The 20656-nt window shown below is 40.0% G+C and overlaps 1 protein-coding gene across 2 annotated transcripts in view; it reads right to left on the bottom strand.

Moving 5' to 3' along the window:
- Crybg3 (crystallin beta-gamma domain containing 3) overlaps positions 1 to 20656 on the bottom strand; it is a 109041-nt gene that overhangs the window by 29780 nt on the left and 58605 nt on the right. For both annotated transcript variants that reach the window (XM_021660555.2, XM_021660554.2), the window contains 6 exons: positions 18894 to 19020; positions 12235 to 12377; positions 12014 to 12140; positions 10944 to 10976; positions 5777 to 5886; positions 2148 to 2274 (listed from right to left, as the gene is read on the bottom strand). In XM_021660555.2, coding sequence (XP_021516230.1) covers positions 2148 to 2274; positions 5777 to 5886; positions 10944 to 10976; positions 12014 to 12140; positions 12235 to 12377; positions 18894 to 19020 — 667 coding nt within the window. The remainder of the gene's footprint in view (positions 1 to 2147; positions 2275 to 5776; positions 5887 to 10943; positions 10977 to 12013; positions 12141 to 12234; positions 12378 to 18893; positions 19021 to 20656) is intronic.

The raw sequence follows: 20656 nt of genomic DNA on the forward strand, positions 1-20656 counted from the left end.
AACACTATTGCAACACAGAAATTACTGCAACACACCCAGGGATCTCTCGACTGTAATGTCCATCTCTACAGTTAATCTGAATAAAACTGCCGTTTGTAGAACACACTGATCCCAAAGGAAGATGAAGTCTTAAGGCTCTTCAATCTGACGGCATTGTCACTGGGCATGAAGTCTTAACATTACAAAACTGTAGGCAATACCCTTGAAAACTACAGTGCTCAACATCCAAAACAAAACCTATAAATTAGCTTATACGTGAACGTAACTCAGCAGGACAGAAACATTTCCTCTACTGAATCTGGAACCACACGGGGTGGTGCCAAAGGCACATACAAAAAGGTCTATCTTTCTAGGACCGCACTGGACAAACAGAGAAAGCAGACAAAATGGGAAAACAGGTCAGGGTCCAGGACTCTCCAGGAAAAGGAGACATGGAAGCTGCATGTGTTTGGGATCTGGAGAGATGGATCCTTTTATGGGGAATGCTAGCCAAGGTGTACTGATTTTGACATACATGCCTTACTGCAACCAAATATTATGCTCAAAAACTATCTTCTCGGGACTAAATCCATTTCACATGATCTTCCGATGGCAGAAAATGCCCATACATACTTTTCAAGTATTTGTACAGATTACCCAAAATTTAACTGATTCAGTTCACCAAACTAAAAATCTTTCAAAAAAACCTTTCATTAAGGTACTCTCATATTTAGGGCATCCTTTGTTTTGGGGGTGAATTAGCATCAGACATTATTTCTGTTGATGTGATCAGTAAATTTTCCTTTAAAAATAAAATCCCTTTTCCTGTAAACATGGGTGATTTTTCAGTGCTTTTTCAACACTGTCGAGACCTGTTCTGAGCGCACCACATTTTCCGTCTCTGCCTCTTACCATTTTAGTGGTCTTCCCTTGACAGACAGAAAGCATCAGGAAGTGCTTACTCTTTTTGAGTTACTGTCCATGGGGCAAGTGAGAGGGACCAACAAGTCTATTTCTATTTTTGTTCCCCAGCCAAGATGCTATTCTTAGCTTGATACCAAGAATACTCTCTCCAGGAATGCCTTGTGAAACAAGAGGAAATTGCCTAGGTTCAGATCAAAGGAGCTCAGCATGGACGCTATCCCTAAAGTCAGCTCTGGTTGCAAGGTCTGAGTCACTCCCACTCTTATCCAGGGCTTCTCATTAGCTCTGTGTGTGTCTCAGACTTTGACCAGCCAGGTTCTTGGAGAATCATCTTTAAGAGAATCTTGACGTATCCTGGACTCTTATAACTTTGGTTGCACAGACCCTAGAGAACAGTAGCCCAGGACAGAAAGCCCAGAGGGCTGCTTTTCTCATGCTTAAATTTCTGAATACATCTGTGGCAAAGAAGAATGTAGTCATTCAACAAATATGAGCCGCTATGGGAAATCAGATAATTCTGCATAGATTAGGGGGTAAAGTCCTAGTTTCCCAAAATCAAGATTGAAGTCAATGTTAATGGTACCCCCTATCTTAATATACACTGGAAACCTGAATAGCAAATTGTCCTATGGCTCAATTACTATGTAAATGTAATGATGGTACCCTTTTTATAATTAAGCAGCTATAACAATTTTAAAGCATCTCATTTAATACTTTAGTGGCTTTATAGGGTTGGTTTGTTGTTGTTGTTACTGTCATAGCTAACAGATGAGAAACTGCCAAATGTCAACCAAGCTGAGGAAGAGGACCAAACTGAGATTTAAGCACCAGTCCGAATTACTCTAAAGCTTGAGGGTTGCATTCCTACAGGTCACCTTTGGCTGGATGATTTCATGAGCAAACTTCAATTTCATAATAACCAATAATGAAGTGGTTCTTGTTTTTATAATTTGCTGTTTCCCACTGTAATATTTCTTCTAACATCATGTCATGAACTGTTCTTCAAAGAGGTCTGCCTTTCATGTACACTATTGCACTTAGGACACATTAAGAAGCCCGTAAGGCAGAAGTGAGCACTGCCACCTCCTTTGCAGACCTCAAGCTCAAGTTCAGAGGGATGACCCAATTTGTCTAGAGTTAAAGAGCTTGAAAGTGGTGCAACGACTTGAATCTGTGGCCCCTCTCAGGTACCCCGGTAACTTACACAGTCGCCTCACAATCACCAGGCCCAGAAGATTACTCACGTAGTCAATGGGCTTCAGCGCTCGGACTCTAGCTGATGGGCAGCCACAGGAAATAAGGTCAATGTAGAGGCCTTCTTCCAATACACACTGATGGTAGAAACCATCTTCTTGGTAATACAGGAGCCAGCTATTAAACAAGCAGTAAGACACTCAAATTACACTCAGTTCTCAAGGTTGCCCTATCACCAAACTATAGGAACCAGTGCACAGCAGCCATGGTGCTGGGCAGTACTGGTCAATAAACAGTGACTACTCTTGTTTAGTTTCTGCTTATTAAGCCTGGGTATGAGTCATATACATTATTTCTTGGTGTCCTCAATAACTGCTTCAATTGAAGATACACATTCATTTCTACATTCAACATGCTACACTAAAGATTATAAAAGTTAACATGATTTTTCTAAGATCCACCAACTAAATAGCAGAGTTGAAATCTGAAACAAGAAGACATCTGCTTTACACTAATGACATTTGTAAATTTAGTGTCTTCAGGTAAAAAACCCTGGGGTTAAATTATAGTGATGATTAATCAAAGTAATTAAGTTATTTTAGGAACCAGTTTTATTTTAAAGTGTATCTGTCACTTTTGTATCACACAGCTTAGAGAATTTCTTTTTTAAGTGATTCCTTCATGTTGAGTTACATTCAATACACCACAAACCAAATACCTGGTTAAGGATGCTCTTTAAAAAAAGAGGAGCCCAAGTGAGAAATTAACTGGTTATTAGTAATTTAGTTTGGGTGTATTTAAGTTTTAGCGCTATAATTTAACAATGTCAGGACTGTCTATAATTTACCTAGACCAAGTTAATTCTGAATTACTGTAAGAATGAATGCTGGCGGCACTATAATTTACTGTCATTTTTCCCTATGTAATAAACATTTCATTGTTGACATGTATCAAAGGTTTTAAATGTATTAGACAAGAATCACAGTCCTTTGTTTGCATTATTTTATTTATAATTGCTTAAGAATCCTGTGAAGTATGGCTCAGCAGTAGAGCACTTGCCTAGCTTGAGTAAGACCCTAGGTTCAATTCCTAGCACCAAAAGAAGAAAACAACCTTTTAAGGAGGGTGCTATCATTATTCCTCCATTGTCCCCGAGGAGCCTGAGCACTGGGGATGACCCGATTTACCTACTTCCATAGCTGGAAAGGGGTGGAACTGCGCTCATAGCCAAGTCTCCTAAAAGCTCAGTGTTCAAACAATCTCCGTGGTTCTAAAATTCTTTCCTCTTAACTTACTGTTTTACCCTTACACATACTGTATATCAAGGCATATGTAACTAATTTGTCTGAGGTCTCAGTAGCAGGAGAAAACAAAGATTTTCTTGTAGGAAAACCTAAAAGCTTCTTTTGACTTGATAAATGACAATTCATCTTTCAGAACATTTTCTTTTTCACCTTAGTGGAGACGAAACTCAAAGCCAGAATATGGTACTTAAACTATTTCAGGCCCTTGCCACATCTCTCTCTCTCTCTCTCACACACACACACACACACACACACACACACAACTGAGTGGCAGATAATCTTTCTGAACTCACAAGACTTTATGTTTTAGTGCTGCAAAATTCTCAAACCCTTTGGAAGTAAATATAAAAATAGTAACAAATGTAGAAAAGATCCTATTAGAAGAGTTATAAGGAAACACAGAAGGAAAACACTGGTTTTCTGAATGGGGAAGGGTTGAGGTCCAGGAAGTAATGTTTGTGCTGGAAAAATCTATCTGGATGAGTAGTAAACAAGTCTTAAAATTTTGCAGCTTAATGGAGAGCAAGTAGGTAATGAAAGTACATGAGGACCATATGAACAGCAACTGGGAGAGGCAATGGCTTTGGAATAGTGGGTAGCAAATAATGTCAATCCTTTCAATGCTAACAATTTTTTTCAATGGTGAAAGGTTTCTTGAACTCATTTAGGGAGACTGTAGGAAGAATGTGCTGCTGAAATAATATATTTTAGATCTGAGTATCAGTATGAGAGAGTTTTGTTTTTCAAGATAGCACTTCTCCATGTAGCCCTGGCTTGTCCTAGAACTCACTCTGTAAGCCAGGCTGGCCTCGAACTCACAGAGACCCACCTGCCTCTCTCTGCCTCCCAAGTGCTGTGATTAAAGGCATGCACCACCACCACCAGGCACTATGAAAGATTTTAATGTATCCTATAAAGTGAATAAATGTCATGTCATCTGCTGGCTCTATTTACCAAAGACCTGCAAAGTTTGCAAGGGTTGGCAAAGCAGACAGTGTACCAAACAGTCCTATCATTTATTTTCAAACATCCCACACGCTCAAGATTTTTACGTTTTAAATCCTTTTTAAAGTTAAGAGAAAGCTACCTCATGATACATATACAATGCAAATCTCCATGTACCTTAAAGTTTCACCACAAGTGAGTGTACCTAGCCATTGAATTAAACACAATAGCCATTCACTTTTGTGCCACCATGACAAGGAAAGGCACCATGAGCCCAGCCCATAGGGTTGATGGAGTTTGCCAATATGGCCCTGGCACAGAGGTCAAAGCATAACACAAATGGCTAAGTGAATGCTGGTGGAAGAGGAGGGGGCAAGGAAAAGTGTGGAGAACGGGTAAGGAAAATGCGAGCAGCTAATGGTATACAGCCTGGAAAAGGAAGAGGTAAACTTGATCTGCCTGAACAAGGGCTAGGAATACAGGCAGATTGGGAAAAATACTCAAGTGAGATGTGTGGCAGATAATTATGCTCTGCCTGGCTTGGGTAAGCGGGACGCTACTCCTCTGGTGAAAACATGATCTTGACATCCACTAGCTCAAAGAAGAAAAGGAAAATGAGGAGCATGAGGGATTCTGAAGGGAATGAGGGATTCTGAAGGGGAACTGTGAAATTCAGATTTGCTATCATGTAGACACTGGAGATATGGGGAATGCAACAGAACTGCTGACTTAACAATAGCTAATATGGTAAATATTATGCCATGTAGACTGTATTTGTTTTTTTTTAAGCAAATAAATGACAAAAAAAAAAAAAACCTGAGGTGTGATGTGAAGGTTCCAGAACCCTAATTCCTTATATGTGAAATAGATATAGAAATATTTTAAACAATAATAATATATCTTGTCTTGCCTGGATATAAATAACCGCTATTTTGTGGCAGTTTGTTGTACAGTAAATGTACAAAATAAACATTAAAAAAAACCTTTAGAAAATCATCTAAGAAAATACTGGACCAGGCACTGTGGCTCACTCCTGTAATCCTAGCACTTGGAGGAGATAGAGACAGAGGCAGGCAGATCTCTGTGAGTTCGAGGCCAGCCTCATCTACAAAGCTTGTCCAAGGACAGCCAAGGCTACACAGAGAAACGCTGTCTCAAAAAAACAAAACAAAAACCACTGAGAAATAAAACTATTAAAGGTCCCCATAATCAGCATTTTTAAATATTCTACATAAGCAAAATTATAAATCCAGCAAGATTTACATAGACTCATTAGCAAATGATCAATGCTTTAAAAGGGGGGAGTGATTTACTGTATATTCAATAAAACCAACATTTTAAATTCCCAAAATTCAAAAAAAAACAAAAACAAAAACAAAAACAAAATCTGATTATTAGGTAAGAGCAAAGGACCCAAGGAACACACTCACCAGCCACGGAGAACCTTAAAGGATGAAGGCACGAACGAGGTCAGATCGGCACATTCTTTTATGAAATCTATACACTCGCCTTGGAAGCCTGCTTTACTGAATGCTTTAAGCTGTGAGAACATAATAATAATTGACTGTGAAATGGCTGTCTAACATCACAAGCAAGTAAACTTTAAGGCATTCATAAAAGTTAAGCAGGACACTGGATGCATGTTTTATTTAGTATCAGTACAGCTGTATGAAGAATGGTGACATTCTCTTTAGAGTGCCTTTATTTTTCCTTATGTGAGAATGAAATTTCGATATTTATCATTTTCATCATCGTTTGTATCAAACTGTGTGGGATTAGCCAGATTTAGGGTGGTGAGGCATCTAGATTATGGATTCACTTTTCTGATAAGTATACCTCAAATGTACAGTCTATAGTTGAATATCACACTATATTTCTACTTGAATTTTTGTCAAGGTAAAACAAATAATAAAATCTCAAGTAAAGTTCTCTTTTGCAGCTCTAGAGGCATTGGATCAAAAATCAGAAAGAATAAATTAATTGGCCCTGTATATAAATATTTCGTGATCCTGTGGAGACTCTTAACTGGCCTGGCCCAAGGGATACGCTGCACTGACAGGCTCGCAAAGTAGCAAGGAACGCCCTGTCATAAATGACTGGCACCCTGTAATAAATGACATGGCCCTCCTGCACACCCAGCCATCAGAAACAAGACTCCTTCATCAGTGGACACTTGCCTCTTTCATCTCCCTCTAATGGGATCTGTTTCTTGGCAGTCCCATTCTGCACCAACTTTGTTTGGTCTGATATCAAAGATGAGCAAAAAGCCAGGAGGTGAGAGCACCAATGCTCCCCTGACCAACTGTGGCTTTCACAGCGTGACTTCCTGTTGTGAAACCACACTGTACTTCGAGCACCAAGCACCAAGGAACTCCCAGTTTTATGAAGAAGACCCACCACATTTCAACCAGGGTCCTTCTTGGGTAGACAGGGCATCAAGAAAAGAAGTCCCAAACAAGATGTATGCCTCACATTGTAAAGTCATAAAACATGAGGCACAGACTTCTGAAAATAGAGAAATTTTCTGCAGCTTGTGAACACTATCAAAAGTCACACAAGGACTGGAAAAACTACTTGAAAACGGATCTCAGAGCTGTCTTATTCACTACATGTGTTTCTGGCTTGTAGAGTATTTTTCATGTATTGATGGGTTTAATATTTGTTTTTCATTCAGGCTAAAGACATTACTATAGATATTGAACTTGCTCAACATGCATGAGTTCAATCTCAGCCTACCAAAACACACACACACACAGACAAACTCTTCAACATTTCACCATGAGATCAGGATATGTCAAGTTCCAGACACCAATAATGCAGGTATATTACAGTTATCAGACAACTCGTTAGAAGCCCCTTCCAGTATTTAGTCTAGCGTTATAAGCAGAGGAATTTAAATTCATACACAATATTTTTGTGCTAACATTTAAAAACTGGGTTCAACATATGTTTGAGTGTATTTTTCTTTTACCTCTAAAGTAAGAAAGTGTACAGTGAAGTCAACAGTAGACCAAACCTGCAAAATAACAAGCTCAGCCTGGCCACCCCACCCATCAGTGCACGAGCAGAGAGCAACTCCTACAGTATGTTCTGAGAATGGTCCAGAGTGGACCATCCATGTAAAGCATTCTCAGGGTATCAGAAGCCAACTCCAGGTGCAATAGCACCTAGAGTTAGGTAAATAGTTAGGTTGTAGTTTCCTAATAAAATTCCTATAAAATTAAATGATGGTGTTTTTGAAAAATTAAGGTTGGAGAAAACCCAGTCACACAAGTCATTATATTATTTTTCTTTAGACTTTAATGGACAATATATGTATAAAACAGATTAATGGGTTGCTTAGAAACTAAGTACACAGAAGAACAAGGTGTGAGTTATCTTCAAACTACATGCATCACCATGGACTCTATGGAAATATGTCTATTCCTAACAGTCTCCTCCATGGAAGTGTACATAGGCACGAAAATGGAGAGAGGAAAGAAGGGAAGGAGACAAGAAAAAAAGGAAGAAGGGAAGAAGAGACAGAAGAAAAAAAATTCTTCTACCTGATGACAAGGTTATCTCTTCACATATACTGCCACATTTTTCCCTTAAAACTATGCCCATGTGGCAGAAATTATGAACACTTTACGACTAAGATTTTTCAGAAATACATTTTACTGTATAGTTTTTATTCACGACCCACATTAAGAAAACGTAATAAAATCTAACTTGACAAACTAAAAATCTAGTAACTTAATTACTGACCGAACACAGATGGCCTGCTCAATTTATTTCACAGGATCAGCAGGGACATTCAAAGTAATTTCATTTACTTTAGCACTAAAATAATTTATATGAGAAGTTCTAATATTTCCCCCAACCATGTGGACCAGCATCACTGATACACAATGACTATTAAATAAACAAAAACCTCTTTGTTTCTACTCTTCAATTACACTCTACACAAATCACTTCAATTAAATACACTAAAAACATCTTATCTTTCTGATCACCCATGCAAAATTTTCTTTGTTTAAATAGTTCTTCCTGGGTGTGTCTGGCTCTGGATTGTATAAAAATCTCCCTATATCACTGGTTCTCAACCTTTCCTTAATACAGTTCCTCATGTTGTGGTGACACCTAACCACAATACATTATCTTTGCTACTGTAATGAATTGTAATGTAAATATCTAATATGCAGGATATCTGACATGTGACCCCCCAAAAATGGGTCATGACCCACAGAGTGAGAACCATTGCCCTGTAAATAAGAGAAGGCATAAATTATTATAAACCCTTCAGTTACTTCAAAGCTCAAGGAGGCTAAGTTATGCAACAGAAGAAAGTCCCTTGTCTCTTCTTCACAGATACAATTATGTATGGAGTACATTCAGTATTTCAAGAATTTTAAACAGTTATGTTCACAAGTAGGCTCAAGAAAGTTCTCAGGAATCTGAGGCAGTTGTTTAGGTCAAAGAGTGGAGTATATTAGAATTGATACAAAATAACCTCCCCTGGAAAGAAATTATATTTTGTAATATCTAATCTAATAATATTTATGACACTCAATAACCCGATAAGTCAGAGAAATAATGACAAGAATCCATAGTCTATTTAGTGTTTGTCTTGTTTGGGGAAAAACAAAACCACCACCAATTGTATGTTTGTCAGTCTCATGATGTATAGTACTCTCTATACATTTTATAGATTTTTTCCCCCTCAAGTGGCATCAAGTTTCCCTTAAGACAATTAAGGTAAAATAAAACAAAATTCCCTGTCTGACTTGAACGTGGAAATGTAACCGCCTCCTTACTCAGGAAAAATACTTTATGTGAACACACCCAAGACTTGCTTTTGTTTATGTAAACATAGATATGAAAATAGGCTGATACAGTGTGTGTGTGTGTGTGTGTGTGTGTGTGTGGTCTGACGCTGTGTAAACCGAGAGGCTTTGTACACATATCACCCATCATCGGTTACCACAGCTAAAAAAAAAAAAAAAAACACAGCTGATTTCACTGGGCATTTTCTGCTGCTTCCTTTCTTCAAGCTGACCTGGAAGCACTATAAAGAAAGTCCAACAATCCTGCCCCAAGCACTGAAGTTCATTTAAAAAACTAAACAGTAAGGAGTGGGAGGGGGGGAAAAAGAACTTAAAAGAATGGGATGATTTATCTGCACTTGAGAAATTCAGAAAAAAAAATGAAGTTATTCCTATTAACTTCATTATGTACACATGCTATTTTGACTCATGCAAAAAACATATGCTTAAAAAAACAAAGCAAAAGAAAAAAGGGAAGGGGGACACACATGCTTTAAAAATCCACAGCTGGAGGCTTCGAAAAATCCAAAATAATGTTTCTGGCAGGAAGTGTCTTTAAATACAACTATTCAATTATTTTCAAGAAGGAACTGTTCCCAAACAGCCTCAGCTAAGTAGAAAATAAAAACCTCAAAGCATTTCCAGTGAGTGGGAACATGATTAAGCTGAACCGAAGTGTAAAGACAATGACAGGAACAAAGAAAATGTACATACTCAGAAAGGACTTCCACTGTGTTAAGGCAGTGAGTATCACTAATCATCCGTCACTACACATGGTTTTCAGACAGGGATTTTTCTAACTAGGTTATTTGAAAGGAAACGGAGCAAGCAGTGTTCTCCTCCCCCTCTTTCTCGTCTATGGTGTTTCTTCTGTCCCTATCTAGGTCCTTCTTTCATTTTCATGAAAAGAGAAACTACAGGATGTCTACTTTCCTTCCTCCAGCTGTGTAATAATGACACTGGCAAATTCAGAATCTCAGGTTTTATGTTCATACATGAGGTTAATACTCACAGAATGATAACAAGTACTAACCACACACAATTACTAGCCCTTACCAGATATTAAACCAACACTAGGCTTACCTAATAATTCCTTTTTAAAACACAGAGAAAGAAAGAGAGAGAACACATGAGGGATGAAGAGAGGGAGGAAGGGAGAGGAAAGGAGGGAGGAGTTTAAGGTTATTAGAGCTTTAAAAAAAAATGATTCAACTATCAGAAGTCCGTGTACAGGGCAGTGAGAAGGCTCTGTGAGTAGGGGTGCTTGTTGCCAATCCTGATGGCCTGAGTCTGAACACCAGGGTCTACACGGTAGAAGGAGTGATTCTCCCAAGCTGTCGTCAGACCTCCACACACATGCAACCATGCCAGGAGAGCACAACCCTCCCCAGAAAATAAATCAAGTTAATGTAGTGGACATGTTTTTTAAGCCCGTGTTCACAATAAGCACGTCAAGCAGCAAGCCCTCCGCTCCTCTGGGGAAAGTGTGACATGCGGTGTGAGTGAGACGACCACAGGGACAGAGCAGGAAAGACAGAGACACGCAGGCTCCAAGCACCCACTGAGGTCAGAGCCAGAGCTCCTTCAGGCGGAAAGGAAGGACGCTGTGACAAATCCCAGGCAATCCAGCTAACAAGACTGCGTCTCTGCTCGCAGGCACCCACGGCAAGAGGAACATGCTGTGTCCCAAAGACATAAAAGTTATCTCAGGGAAAGAGAGAGATTTGAGAAAGTGTAAACGCTTTTGGCAAACGCTCCAACAATGATAAGCTAAGAATATTTTGAAACATACCAAATGTGGAGGCTCATTTATCCCAAGCGGCTCCTGAAAGACATATTAAAATATTTTAGAGATTGCATCCTATCATCTTAGCTGACTTTCAGGATATTTTGAAAATACCATTCAAAAAACAGTCTCACCAATTTCCTAATAAGTTCCTTCACCTGCCTATGACCCCTTCTATCCCACATAACTGACAGAATTTTCTTGGAATGGTTTTAGGATTCAGGACTAGTTTATTTGGAGTACCACTGTAGCTAGGAGAAAAAAGCTCCCCCTGGGAGGAGAAAGGGCCTCAGTTTCTGATACTAAGGCACAAGCAACTAGGCAGCTCTGGGGTGTGTCTTCCAGTTTACTACATGGTCAGAGTGTTCCATACTTCGTGAGTGCACACGACGACAGGCTGTTCCTTCTGCTTGGAGAACCCCGTAAGGCACCACAGGGATCCTTTCCTTCGGCAAGGTCTTAGCCCCCAGAGACAGAGCGTCCTTTCCCCGGCTCTTCCAGTACCACCACACACTCCATCCTCTTACTAACCACACTATGATTAACTGCCCAGAAATCTCTCTCCCTTGAGAGATCAAGAGCTATCGGGGCAGTCATATTCATCTCCTATCTCCAGTGACAAGTCAGACACACTGAGTGATGCTGAATAAATGAACTGGTCCTACCGTAGAGATGTCTTGGGTGTGTACTCCTATCTACTAGCCCCCCTCTGTCACCAGCAGAAATACATGTGATATTTTATTTATTATATACAGATACACAAAAGAGAAGCTAAACCTAATCACTTTAAAACAAAGGTGTACACCACCGCTTCTCAACCTGTGAGTTGAGACCCCTTTCCACAGGGGTTGCCTAGGACCACTGCAAAACACAGATATGAACATTATGATTTGTAACAGTAGCAAAAATCACAGTCTATAACTGCGACAGAAATAATTTTACGGTTGGGGGTCACCACAACCTGAGGATCTGTATCAAAGAGTTGCTGCGTTGGGAAGGTTGAGAACCGGCGCTCTATCCAGCCAACTGTACCGTCTGCACGCCTCCGGCAGCAGTCCGCCCCACACTTCACTCACCAGCTGGATTGGTCGGATTGACAAGACTGTATTACTTGATCCTCCCCAATCAAAAAAGCATTTGTATTTTCCTTTCTCTAAAATGTACTGATCTCCACAGAAGAACTTCTGGTTGTAGGCAACCCATCTAGTGGGGGGAGAAGAGGAAAGTGTAGAATTGAGCAGCTAACAGCTTTAAGCCCCGCTGACTCCCCCGGGCTCTCCAGGCAGGGGCTACATACGCGCCACTCTTCACGTGAATGGATCTTGTTTCACTGCCAAAGCCGATTTCTTCCAAGTCAGAAATTTCCTGATTTGTAATGTCAATAAATTTCCCACTTTCTAGGTCAGATTCAAACAGTGTGATAGAAGATTCTATAAAATTCTAAAAAGAAAGAAGAGGCCTGTTTAAAAAAGCATACGCAACACAAATTCCACATATGGTCAGACACAAGTAACTCCAGGAAGAATGTTCAATGGCATGAAATACAATGTTATAATCTCTATTCCTATATAGTTTAGAGAAGAATATTAAGCCTGGATTTTCTCTAATCTTAAAAAAAAAAAAAAAACACATGTCAAATAAACGGAAATTAGTCAACAGTTTTAGGTAAATTGCTAGGATTAGACATATCACGTGTAGCACTAATGACAGGAAATGCTCAGACTCTCACTTGAACAAAAGCTGCACAAGGCAAAGTCAGAATATAAAGTACTGTGGGCAACAGGAGGCAGTTTTATGAGCCTTAAATACAACTAAAGCTTTCAAAAAGCTACTTGTTCAAAATCAAAATGAGGTCAGGAAAATTATTTTTAAAGTTGATATATTTATGATCTTATAAAACCTTTATACATAAACACAGTGAACTAAAATGTCAGGGGCCACTCACGTGAGCAACATTAAAACTCATTAGTAGTACACTAAGAAACTTTACAATGACTGGATGCAATTTTGTATCACAGCCCTCCAAGAAGAAACTTAAATAATATATAACAAAGGATACTTGTAATCAAATTAAAAAACAAATAAGAAAATTTTCCATTTCTCTCTATCCAATGATAAGAGTCTCTTAAGAGTATCTTAAGATTTCTTAATATTATCTTAAGAGATAAATACTTTTAAGAGATTTATATAGATACCTATATAAATAATTTCTTTATGAACATTTCTTTCTGAATATGTGTAATATTTGTTGATTAAGGTCCTGTCCTTTCATTTCTATTAATGATGAAGAGCTCGGGGTAGATGAACACACATATTTGGACTCAAATTCACTGTCAGCTCCTTAGCAGCCGTGTGACCTCCGTTCCATTTCCCACGGCGAGGTGTGGAGGACTCCTGCATAAAACAGTGCTTCCGCTGCCCCACACCTCACCTGGGGAAATGGAGCGGAGGTCCCAGGACTAGTGAGGAGCCTAGAAATGAAAGGATAGCCCTACAGCCCAGCACAGTGGCAACAAAACTTTTAAGAAGACATGACATGAAGCTTGGGGTGCATGGTGGGGACATGGAGAAGCTGGAAGGAGAAAATGGGAAGCAATTAAGATCATATTTCATTGTATGCATGAATAAAATTCTCAAAAACAGAGAGAAGCTTTGTACAGTGGAGCACAGTGTATTCCCAGGCTGTTCCACCTGGCTGGAGCTCTCTGGCCATTCATCCTGGCCAAATCAGTGATGTCCAGGTTCAGCGAGAGAGCCTGGCTTGAATAATCAAGTGGAAAGCTTAAGTGGAAGATAAGTGTTGAGTGTCAACCCTCTGGTCTAGACATATTGGAACACACACACCCCAACATACACATACAGAAACTCATGCACACACCTACACACACATGCCTTCCTATTAGTTCAGTGTTTGTAAGTAAAGAAAATGGTGTCAATTTCTCTATACCTCATGATGCTAAACTTCTTGCCTTCTTAATTTGTAAAAATAAGGTCTATAAGTACAAGAATTCTGGGTGAACACTGCTTTCTTACAGACAAGTAAAATAGAGTTCAAAATGAAGAAACAACATCTTCAGTGAGAATAAAATTTCTTTAATCACCCTACACTAAACAACTTGTCAACTAACTTTCTGTCTGTCTGTCTCCTTCCTTCCTTTTTCCGGTTTTTTGAGAGAGGGTTTCTGTGTGTAGCCCAGGATGGCCTAAAATGCAGAGATCTACCTGCTCTGTCTCTTTAATGCTTGGATTAAAGATGGTGCCACCACCAACCAGCCAAATTTCAAGGATTTAAAAATTGCTGACAAAGAGAGATCAAATGTCATATCAAACTTCAGGGTGAAAGACAACAGATTATTTATTTAATTATTTATTGTCTAAAATGTTTTCCACAAAGTAATTTCTAATCCATAACTGAATTTTCAATTCTATCTCCAGAGGAACCCTTTGTAATCCAGAAGAATTACCTCTTTCATGGCTTTCACATGCTGCATTGAAAAAAGCAAGCAAACAACAACAACAAAATAAAACCCAAAACTTTCCAGCTTACATTTTTTTTTTTCAGGTTCATACTGAATCAGCCACCATCTCAGCTCTTTTTAAAATAAAACTTCATTCCTAAAACACATTCCTTGTTTCTTCTAATCTCTGATTTAACAAACCACACACACACCCACTCATAGTCCTTGAGCCATATGAGGAATGAGATTTCAGGAGCCTACAATCACCTTTCTAGTCCCCAGATAAGCTTCCTGAGGAGGGTGCAATGTTATCAAGTGATTTATTTACAAGTGATTTATCAACAACGTTCTGCTGACAGTATGAACCTTCCTCCTCCAGAGGAGCCCAGACACGCCTCACCTCTTTCCCTCCATGCTGAAAGTGCAGGCACCAGCTTTCAGCACAGGATCCAATCATGACTGGACAGGGCTCAGCCTGGTACTTGTCAGGAACCAGTGTCAACAGTGACCAACAAAACCAGATCTACCAGTAATGGTAAAGCTTCGGGGGCAGCCCTCCATTAGTGACCTCTCTATTTCTCAAGACCAAAACTCCCTGTCTCCATCCCCCGTTCCTCTGACTCTGCTGAATACCTGTTATTTACTCTTTTGCTGGGATCCTAGGACTGGAAGGCACAGTGAGTTAAGATGTGCCTCTGATCACTGCGCTTAGTGGAGAAAGACGTAGAAAAATGACTGACACTTGCACGTGTGTTGTGTATCTGCCCTTTCAGAAATACTTGTGTTAGAGGGATGCATTGACTTGAGCAATGACTTGCACATGTCACACTGCAGTAGTAGGGGAGCTACTGCAGCAAGAAGAGCCAGGAGAGGAATGGCCTGGAACTTCAGGACACATCTGACAGTGAGCTTAGGGGAGGAGGGGCCTCCTGCCACAGGATTCACTACAGAAAGCAAGTGCTGAGAGCATGCAAGATCACAGAAATATATCACACACCCTGAGTTCTCTACATTGTCTCCCAACCCCAGAGTCTAGTGGGAGTCTGCAGGAATGGCCCTGGTGGTGTAGCTCTCCAGTTTCGGATTTCTGCTTTATTTTACGGCTTTTATTGCCTTATAGCTTTTATTTTCCATCTTTTTCCCATGTACCCCTCTCCCTCTGAACCAATACCCTGCCTTGATTATATTCTGCATTTTCCTTTCAAACCTGCCAAACACATAAGTGTACCATCTCTGACAGCCAGAGCTGGAGTTGAAAGCCAGCCTTTGTGCCCAGTCATGTGCCAGTGCTGGTTCCAACCTCCTGAGAATAAACCTCTACATGTCACATGTACAAAACATAGAATTACATACGGAAAAGCCCAGGCTGAGGGTGTAGGCCATGGGTAGTGTGATTGTATAGCACCAATGAGGCCTTGGGTTGGCCTTCTCAGCACCAGAAGAAACAAAACAAACAAACAACAACCCAAAAGACAGTGAAACAAAACATCTCAATGCCTTACTCTAGCGGTGAGTGGAGCAGACACTCGCAGCCATGTATAGGGTCGGCCTATGAATTCTAGGTAATTACATCCCTGACTTTTCTCTGCACACTTAAGTCACTGAATATTCCACAGGCAAAGGTAGGTTTTTTTTTTAGCTCAAGGAGGATCAATGATGGTGAAATGTCTTTAAAGGCCATGTTCTATTTTATATTTTAAAGCAAATTGACTTATTTACTACAGTCTCAAGTGAAAGAAAACTGTGAGAGAAAACTGAGAGATACTTTATGCCCAGAGTCAAACCACAGGGCTCAGCAACTTGCTGACTTTTAAACCCTCTTGGCTGGTCCAGCTGGCAAGCTCTTATACTACGCCCATGTGTGGGCACTGTGATCCAGGTGCCAGCAAAGTCCTGCTGAATTCATTAACTTAAAGGAAACAGTGGTTTACACCACCACCTGGGTTCAGAGGTCTGAAGAGAGACCCCAGGTCTGGCAAAGATCACAATCATACAGCAGAAGTCAGTCTAGACAGTAAGCGAGTATAAAACTGAAGGAAAACATGCATGGTGAACAAATTTTATTGAGGAAGAGGAGGAATAAAACTTTCTTGACCCTGAAGTCTGAACTCCACTGCATTCCTTTCAGTGTTCCACTTTCTTCAAAAGCAATCAGCAGCACGTGACTATCTGAGTGACTCATCCAGAACTGGGAATACATTTTTCCCTGTCCTCTTCAAATCATTAAATGGCACAGTTCCCATTCTCCCCAAGGAACATATCCGCTATTTGACCTTAGTAAATCCGGAGTGTTCCTTGTGCTGCAGCCAGGATATCTGACCTGACGCTACAAGACACAGCTTTCCTGCCTATCCCCGTTGTGATTTCACAGGGCGTTAACAGAGACTGTGAATGCTATTCTTCCCCTCTCCAAGGCTACAGACATTCCAGACTATGGGATAAAGGCATGCCATTCCAGCTTTCACCTTAACTCAGCAAGGCTGTCAGGGTCAAAGTCACTCCTTCGCATTTACATGCCTGGCTGAGGAATACACACATTTTCAAAATGTAACTTGAGTAACATGTGTTTGAAGAGTTTTGACAACATAGACATACATTTTATGTCTAAAGCCGTATATTGCTTTTAGTATAACTCACCTGAATGCATGTTAGAGATAAACTTCCAGAACAGTATCTGAAAGTTGTATAAACATGTTACACATGTGTACTGGTCCGTCATGTGACCCTACATGGAGGCTGCCAGTGAAATAACATGCCTAATAAGCCTTTTTACTGGAATGAAATCCAGTTTTCCGCTGCGAAGGTACTCTTTAGGGCCATACATTTGGAACAATGCAAATGGTAACACGACATGCGTTCTATAGAAGACTTGCTCGCTCTTCAGCCGGCCTAGCCCCTAACATGTTCAGCAGTGCAAGTCTCTAGTAAAACCATAAACTAATACTTGACAAATACTAAGATTCTCATAAGGATTAGAATGTCATCCTAAAATCTAACTTAGACTCAGCACAGAAAAGGCTTTATTGAAGAGCACTTTTGCTTATTTTTTATAAAAACTCATAATTTTCATACATGCTCTAAGCTTTTGTATACAGCAGAAATGAATGTGTTTATGTCACTTTTCCTGCTGTATGTTTCTATAAACTCTTGTCTACGTAGAATATCTCTTGATTTAGTAATATTTGCTTTAACGTCTCTCCTTGCATTTCCAACTCTTGGGAGGTTCCACCTAGTGACTTGGGTTTTTTTGTTTTGTTTTGCTTTTGGTTTTTTTGGTGGTGGTGCACTTTTTGTTGTTGTGGTGGTTTTGTTTTTTGTTTGTTTGTTTATTTTTGTTTTTTTTTGTCCTAGTCATAGTTGTTGGTCAGAGGTGCCAACACATCCTTTCTAAATATTTCTATCATTAAAGCTACCACCTGATTCTCATTTTTTAAGTAGGCTGAGAAAATTTTTTAGTGAATATCACTGACTAGAATTGTGGCCCTAGAGTCTTTAGTGCATGTGACTACAGTGGTCTTAAGAGGAAAGCTGCTGTGTGGTTGTCGCCTGCCCGCATGTGTGTGTGCTTGCATGCGTGCGTGAGTGCGTTTGTGTGTGTGTGTGCCGTATTATATATGTGGAGATTAGAGGACAACCTAAGGGAATCAATTTCCTCCTACCATATGCATCCTGGGAACTGAACTTGGGTCATCAGGCTTGGAATAAGGAGCTATCGTCATGGCCCATCCTGTTATACTTTATTGTTGGGGAAGACATTCACAACTCAGGGCTGTAGCAGGATTTCCTGGCTTCTACCCACTAGATGTCAGTAGACCCACATCCCCTGAAACAGCAATCCAAAATATTTCCAGATACTGCCACATGAATAAGATTGCCTCCAGATGAAACTCCCTTCACTCATTAGCATGGGCCAATCTCTTGCTATAAAATCACGCCTTCGTTTTCCTTTCATGACGCGCCTCCTGTCTGTCCTGAAAACTTTTCATGTGGGTAACCTTGAGCTGAGCCATCAGCTTTCCTATGCAGTCCAGGTAGGAAGAACAGACAACTGTCCATTTTCTCGATGCCCTACCAGACTGCCTGCTCTGGATGTTTTGATGGGCATTTCACAATACATCTAATAAAGGAGGTGCTCAAAAACTGACTATGGAATCAGTGGATGAAAAGTAAAAAGTAATCTGGGTGCTATGGCACACACCTTCAATCCCAGTACCCAGGAGGCAGAGGCAGCAGGATCTCTAAGAATTCTAGGCTAGCCTGGTCTCCAAAGTAGGTTCCAGACCAGCCAAGGCTACACAGAGAAATTCTGTCTCAAAAAAGTTAAAATAAAAAAGTAAAAAATAGATACTCTGTAATAATCACCCTTGGCAAGAAAAATAGGTAATTCCCATTCAGTTGGATGCTCTCAGGCTACAATCTCAGGCTCTAACAGAAATCATGTCCAATGTTCATGAAAAGATAAAGCAGGTTCGAATTAATGTTTTGAAGGCACACTCACAGCTTGTAGGTACCGGAAAGACATGATGGGGACACTCAATGCCCCACAAGTACTGCTATCTTCAAAGTCTCCTTCTTCAAGTAGGAATTGCTGGCCTTTGAAATGTTCCTTGTCATAGGCAACCCACCTGAAAATACAGGGTACTCAATTGAGCCACTGAGAAAACTAGGTCAGAGAAAAGTATGATGATACAGGATGAAGTTATTCATCTAGTATTCTAACAATGGCCTTGTTTCTATGCACTAAGGACAAATGCTATGTATCTCGTGGATCAATAACTTTTATAGTTTAGAAGCTTTTCCCAACAAAAGGTTAATTGTTGAATTGCAACAGAGCAAGCTCATTAAGTGTTTGTGGCATGACTCGTACTATACCTCACCATGGTCAGAGAGTAATTTGCCAAGTAGAAATAATAGAAAGTACACACAGCCAATGAGAAAAGTTTCAAACTCATATCGAGATGTAAGGAAATCATTTTCATTACACTGAGTAAGCCCTTTTTGGAACCAAGGAGAGATTCCCTTCTTAATCACTTACTCAAGGCTTAAGCCCAGGGAACCCTTCATGCAGCTTCAGATAAAAATAAACATGGAGAGGATTTTCCCAAGGAAAAACACGAGAAGGCTCCTGAGCAGCAATGCTCTATTTCGACTAAAAAGTCTGTAAATACTTATGGGTGGGAAACCTTCATCCTCGCATCTCCTCAGACCTCATGTTGGAAACAGGAGGCATTTCTGCAGAGTCCTTTCCAGCGACACAGGTTTCCTCTGCTCTTCTAGTCTAACAGCATCGGGAGACACAAGCATGGCTGGCTCTCAGGCTCCTCTGTGAACTTCTGTGAATCTAACCTCTTTATGCAATGTGGGCATCAATGACTCACAAAATGTGCTGCCAATAAAAAGTATCCTTTACCTGTGCCATGCTGTAAGAGTGGGACCTTCCAAATGGATAGATTATAAGGATGACTATTCTTATCCTCCACAGCCAAGGACCTTCTGATTCAGAAATGTGAGAAAACTGAAGCCCACGATGTGTGTGTGTGTGTGTGTGTGTGTGTGTGTGTGTGTGTGTGTGTGTACACAGCACAAAGCTGTATACATTCAGCCATCCTTCATCACTCTTTGCCTTCCGTCTCTAGGTGCATGCAATGCTGGGGAGTGGAACGAGCCTAGAAACACGCTGGTAAGTTTTAGCGAGTTTGAAATACAGAGAGTAGTAACATGATTTCATTCTTAAACTGTAATATGAAAATAAATTTCACAGAAAGTTTAACATAGTCTAAGCCTTCTTTCATATTAAAGAAGTTATCTGAAGCTTGTTTTGACCTATGTTTGACTGAGAAAAAGAACGAACAGTACAAAAGCTTACAGTACAATAAGGGAATTATGAATCATTGGTCTTGCCACTCTTGGACCCTCACGATGGAAAGGGATGAAGAAGGGCCTATCATATCCATATATCGTCACTACCAGATAAAGAGCTAAGAAATGGTAGAAATGACAAGCTAACTCAATTATTTTCTAAGTGGGAACATTGTGTTTTCCTTCTTGACTGTCATATAAAACTGTGTGTATTCTCTATCACAGAATCATCTTTTGATTTTTTTTAAAAAGGCTATTTTTGAAATTTAACAATATCCATCACACTAAATTTTAACAGATAATTTTTTTTTTCCTAAGGCAGAAAACTAGTTTTAAATCCATCTAGTTAGCAGGAGAAACAATTTAGGTCTCAGGGTGAGAAAAAGACCAACACCTTCGATA

The sequence above is a fragment of the Meriones unguiculatus genome, chromosome 17, assembly GCF_030254825.1.
Source record: "Meriones unguiculatus strain TT.TT164.6M chromosome 17, Bangor_MerUng_6.1, whole genome shotgun sequence".
Lineage (NCBI taxonomy): Eukaryota > Metazoa > Chordata > Mammalia > Rodentia > Muridae > Meriones > Meriones unguiculatus.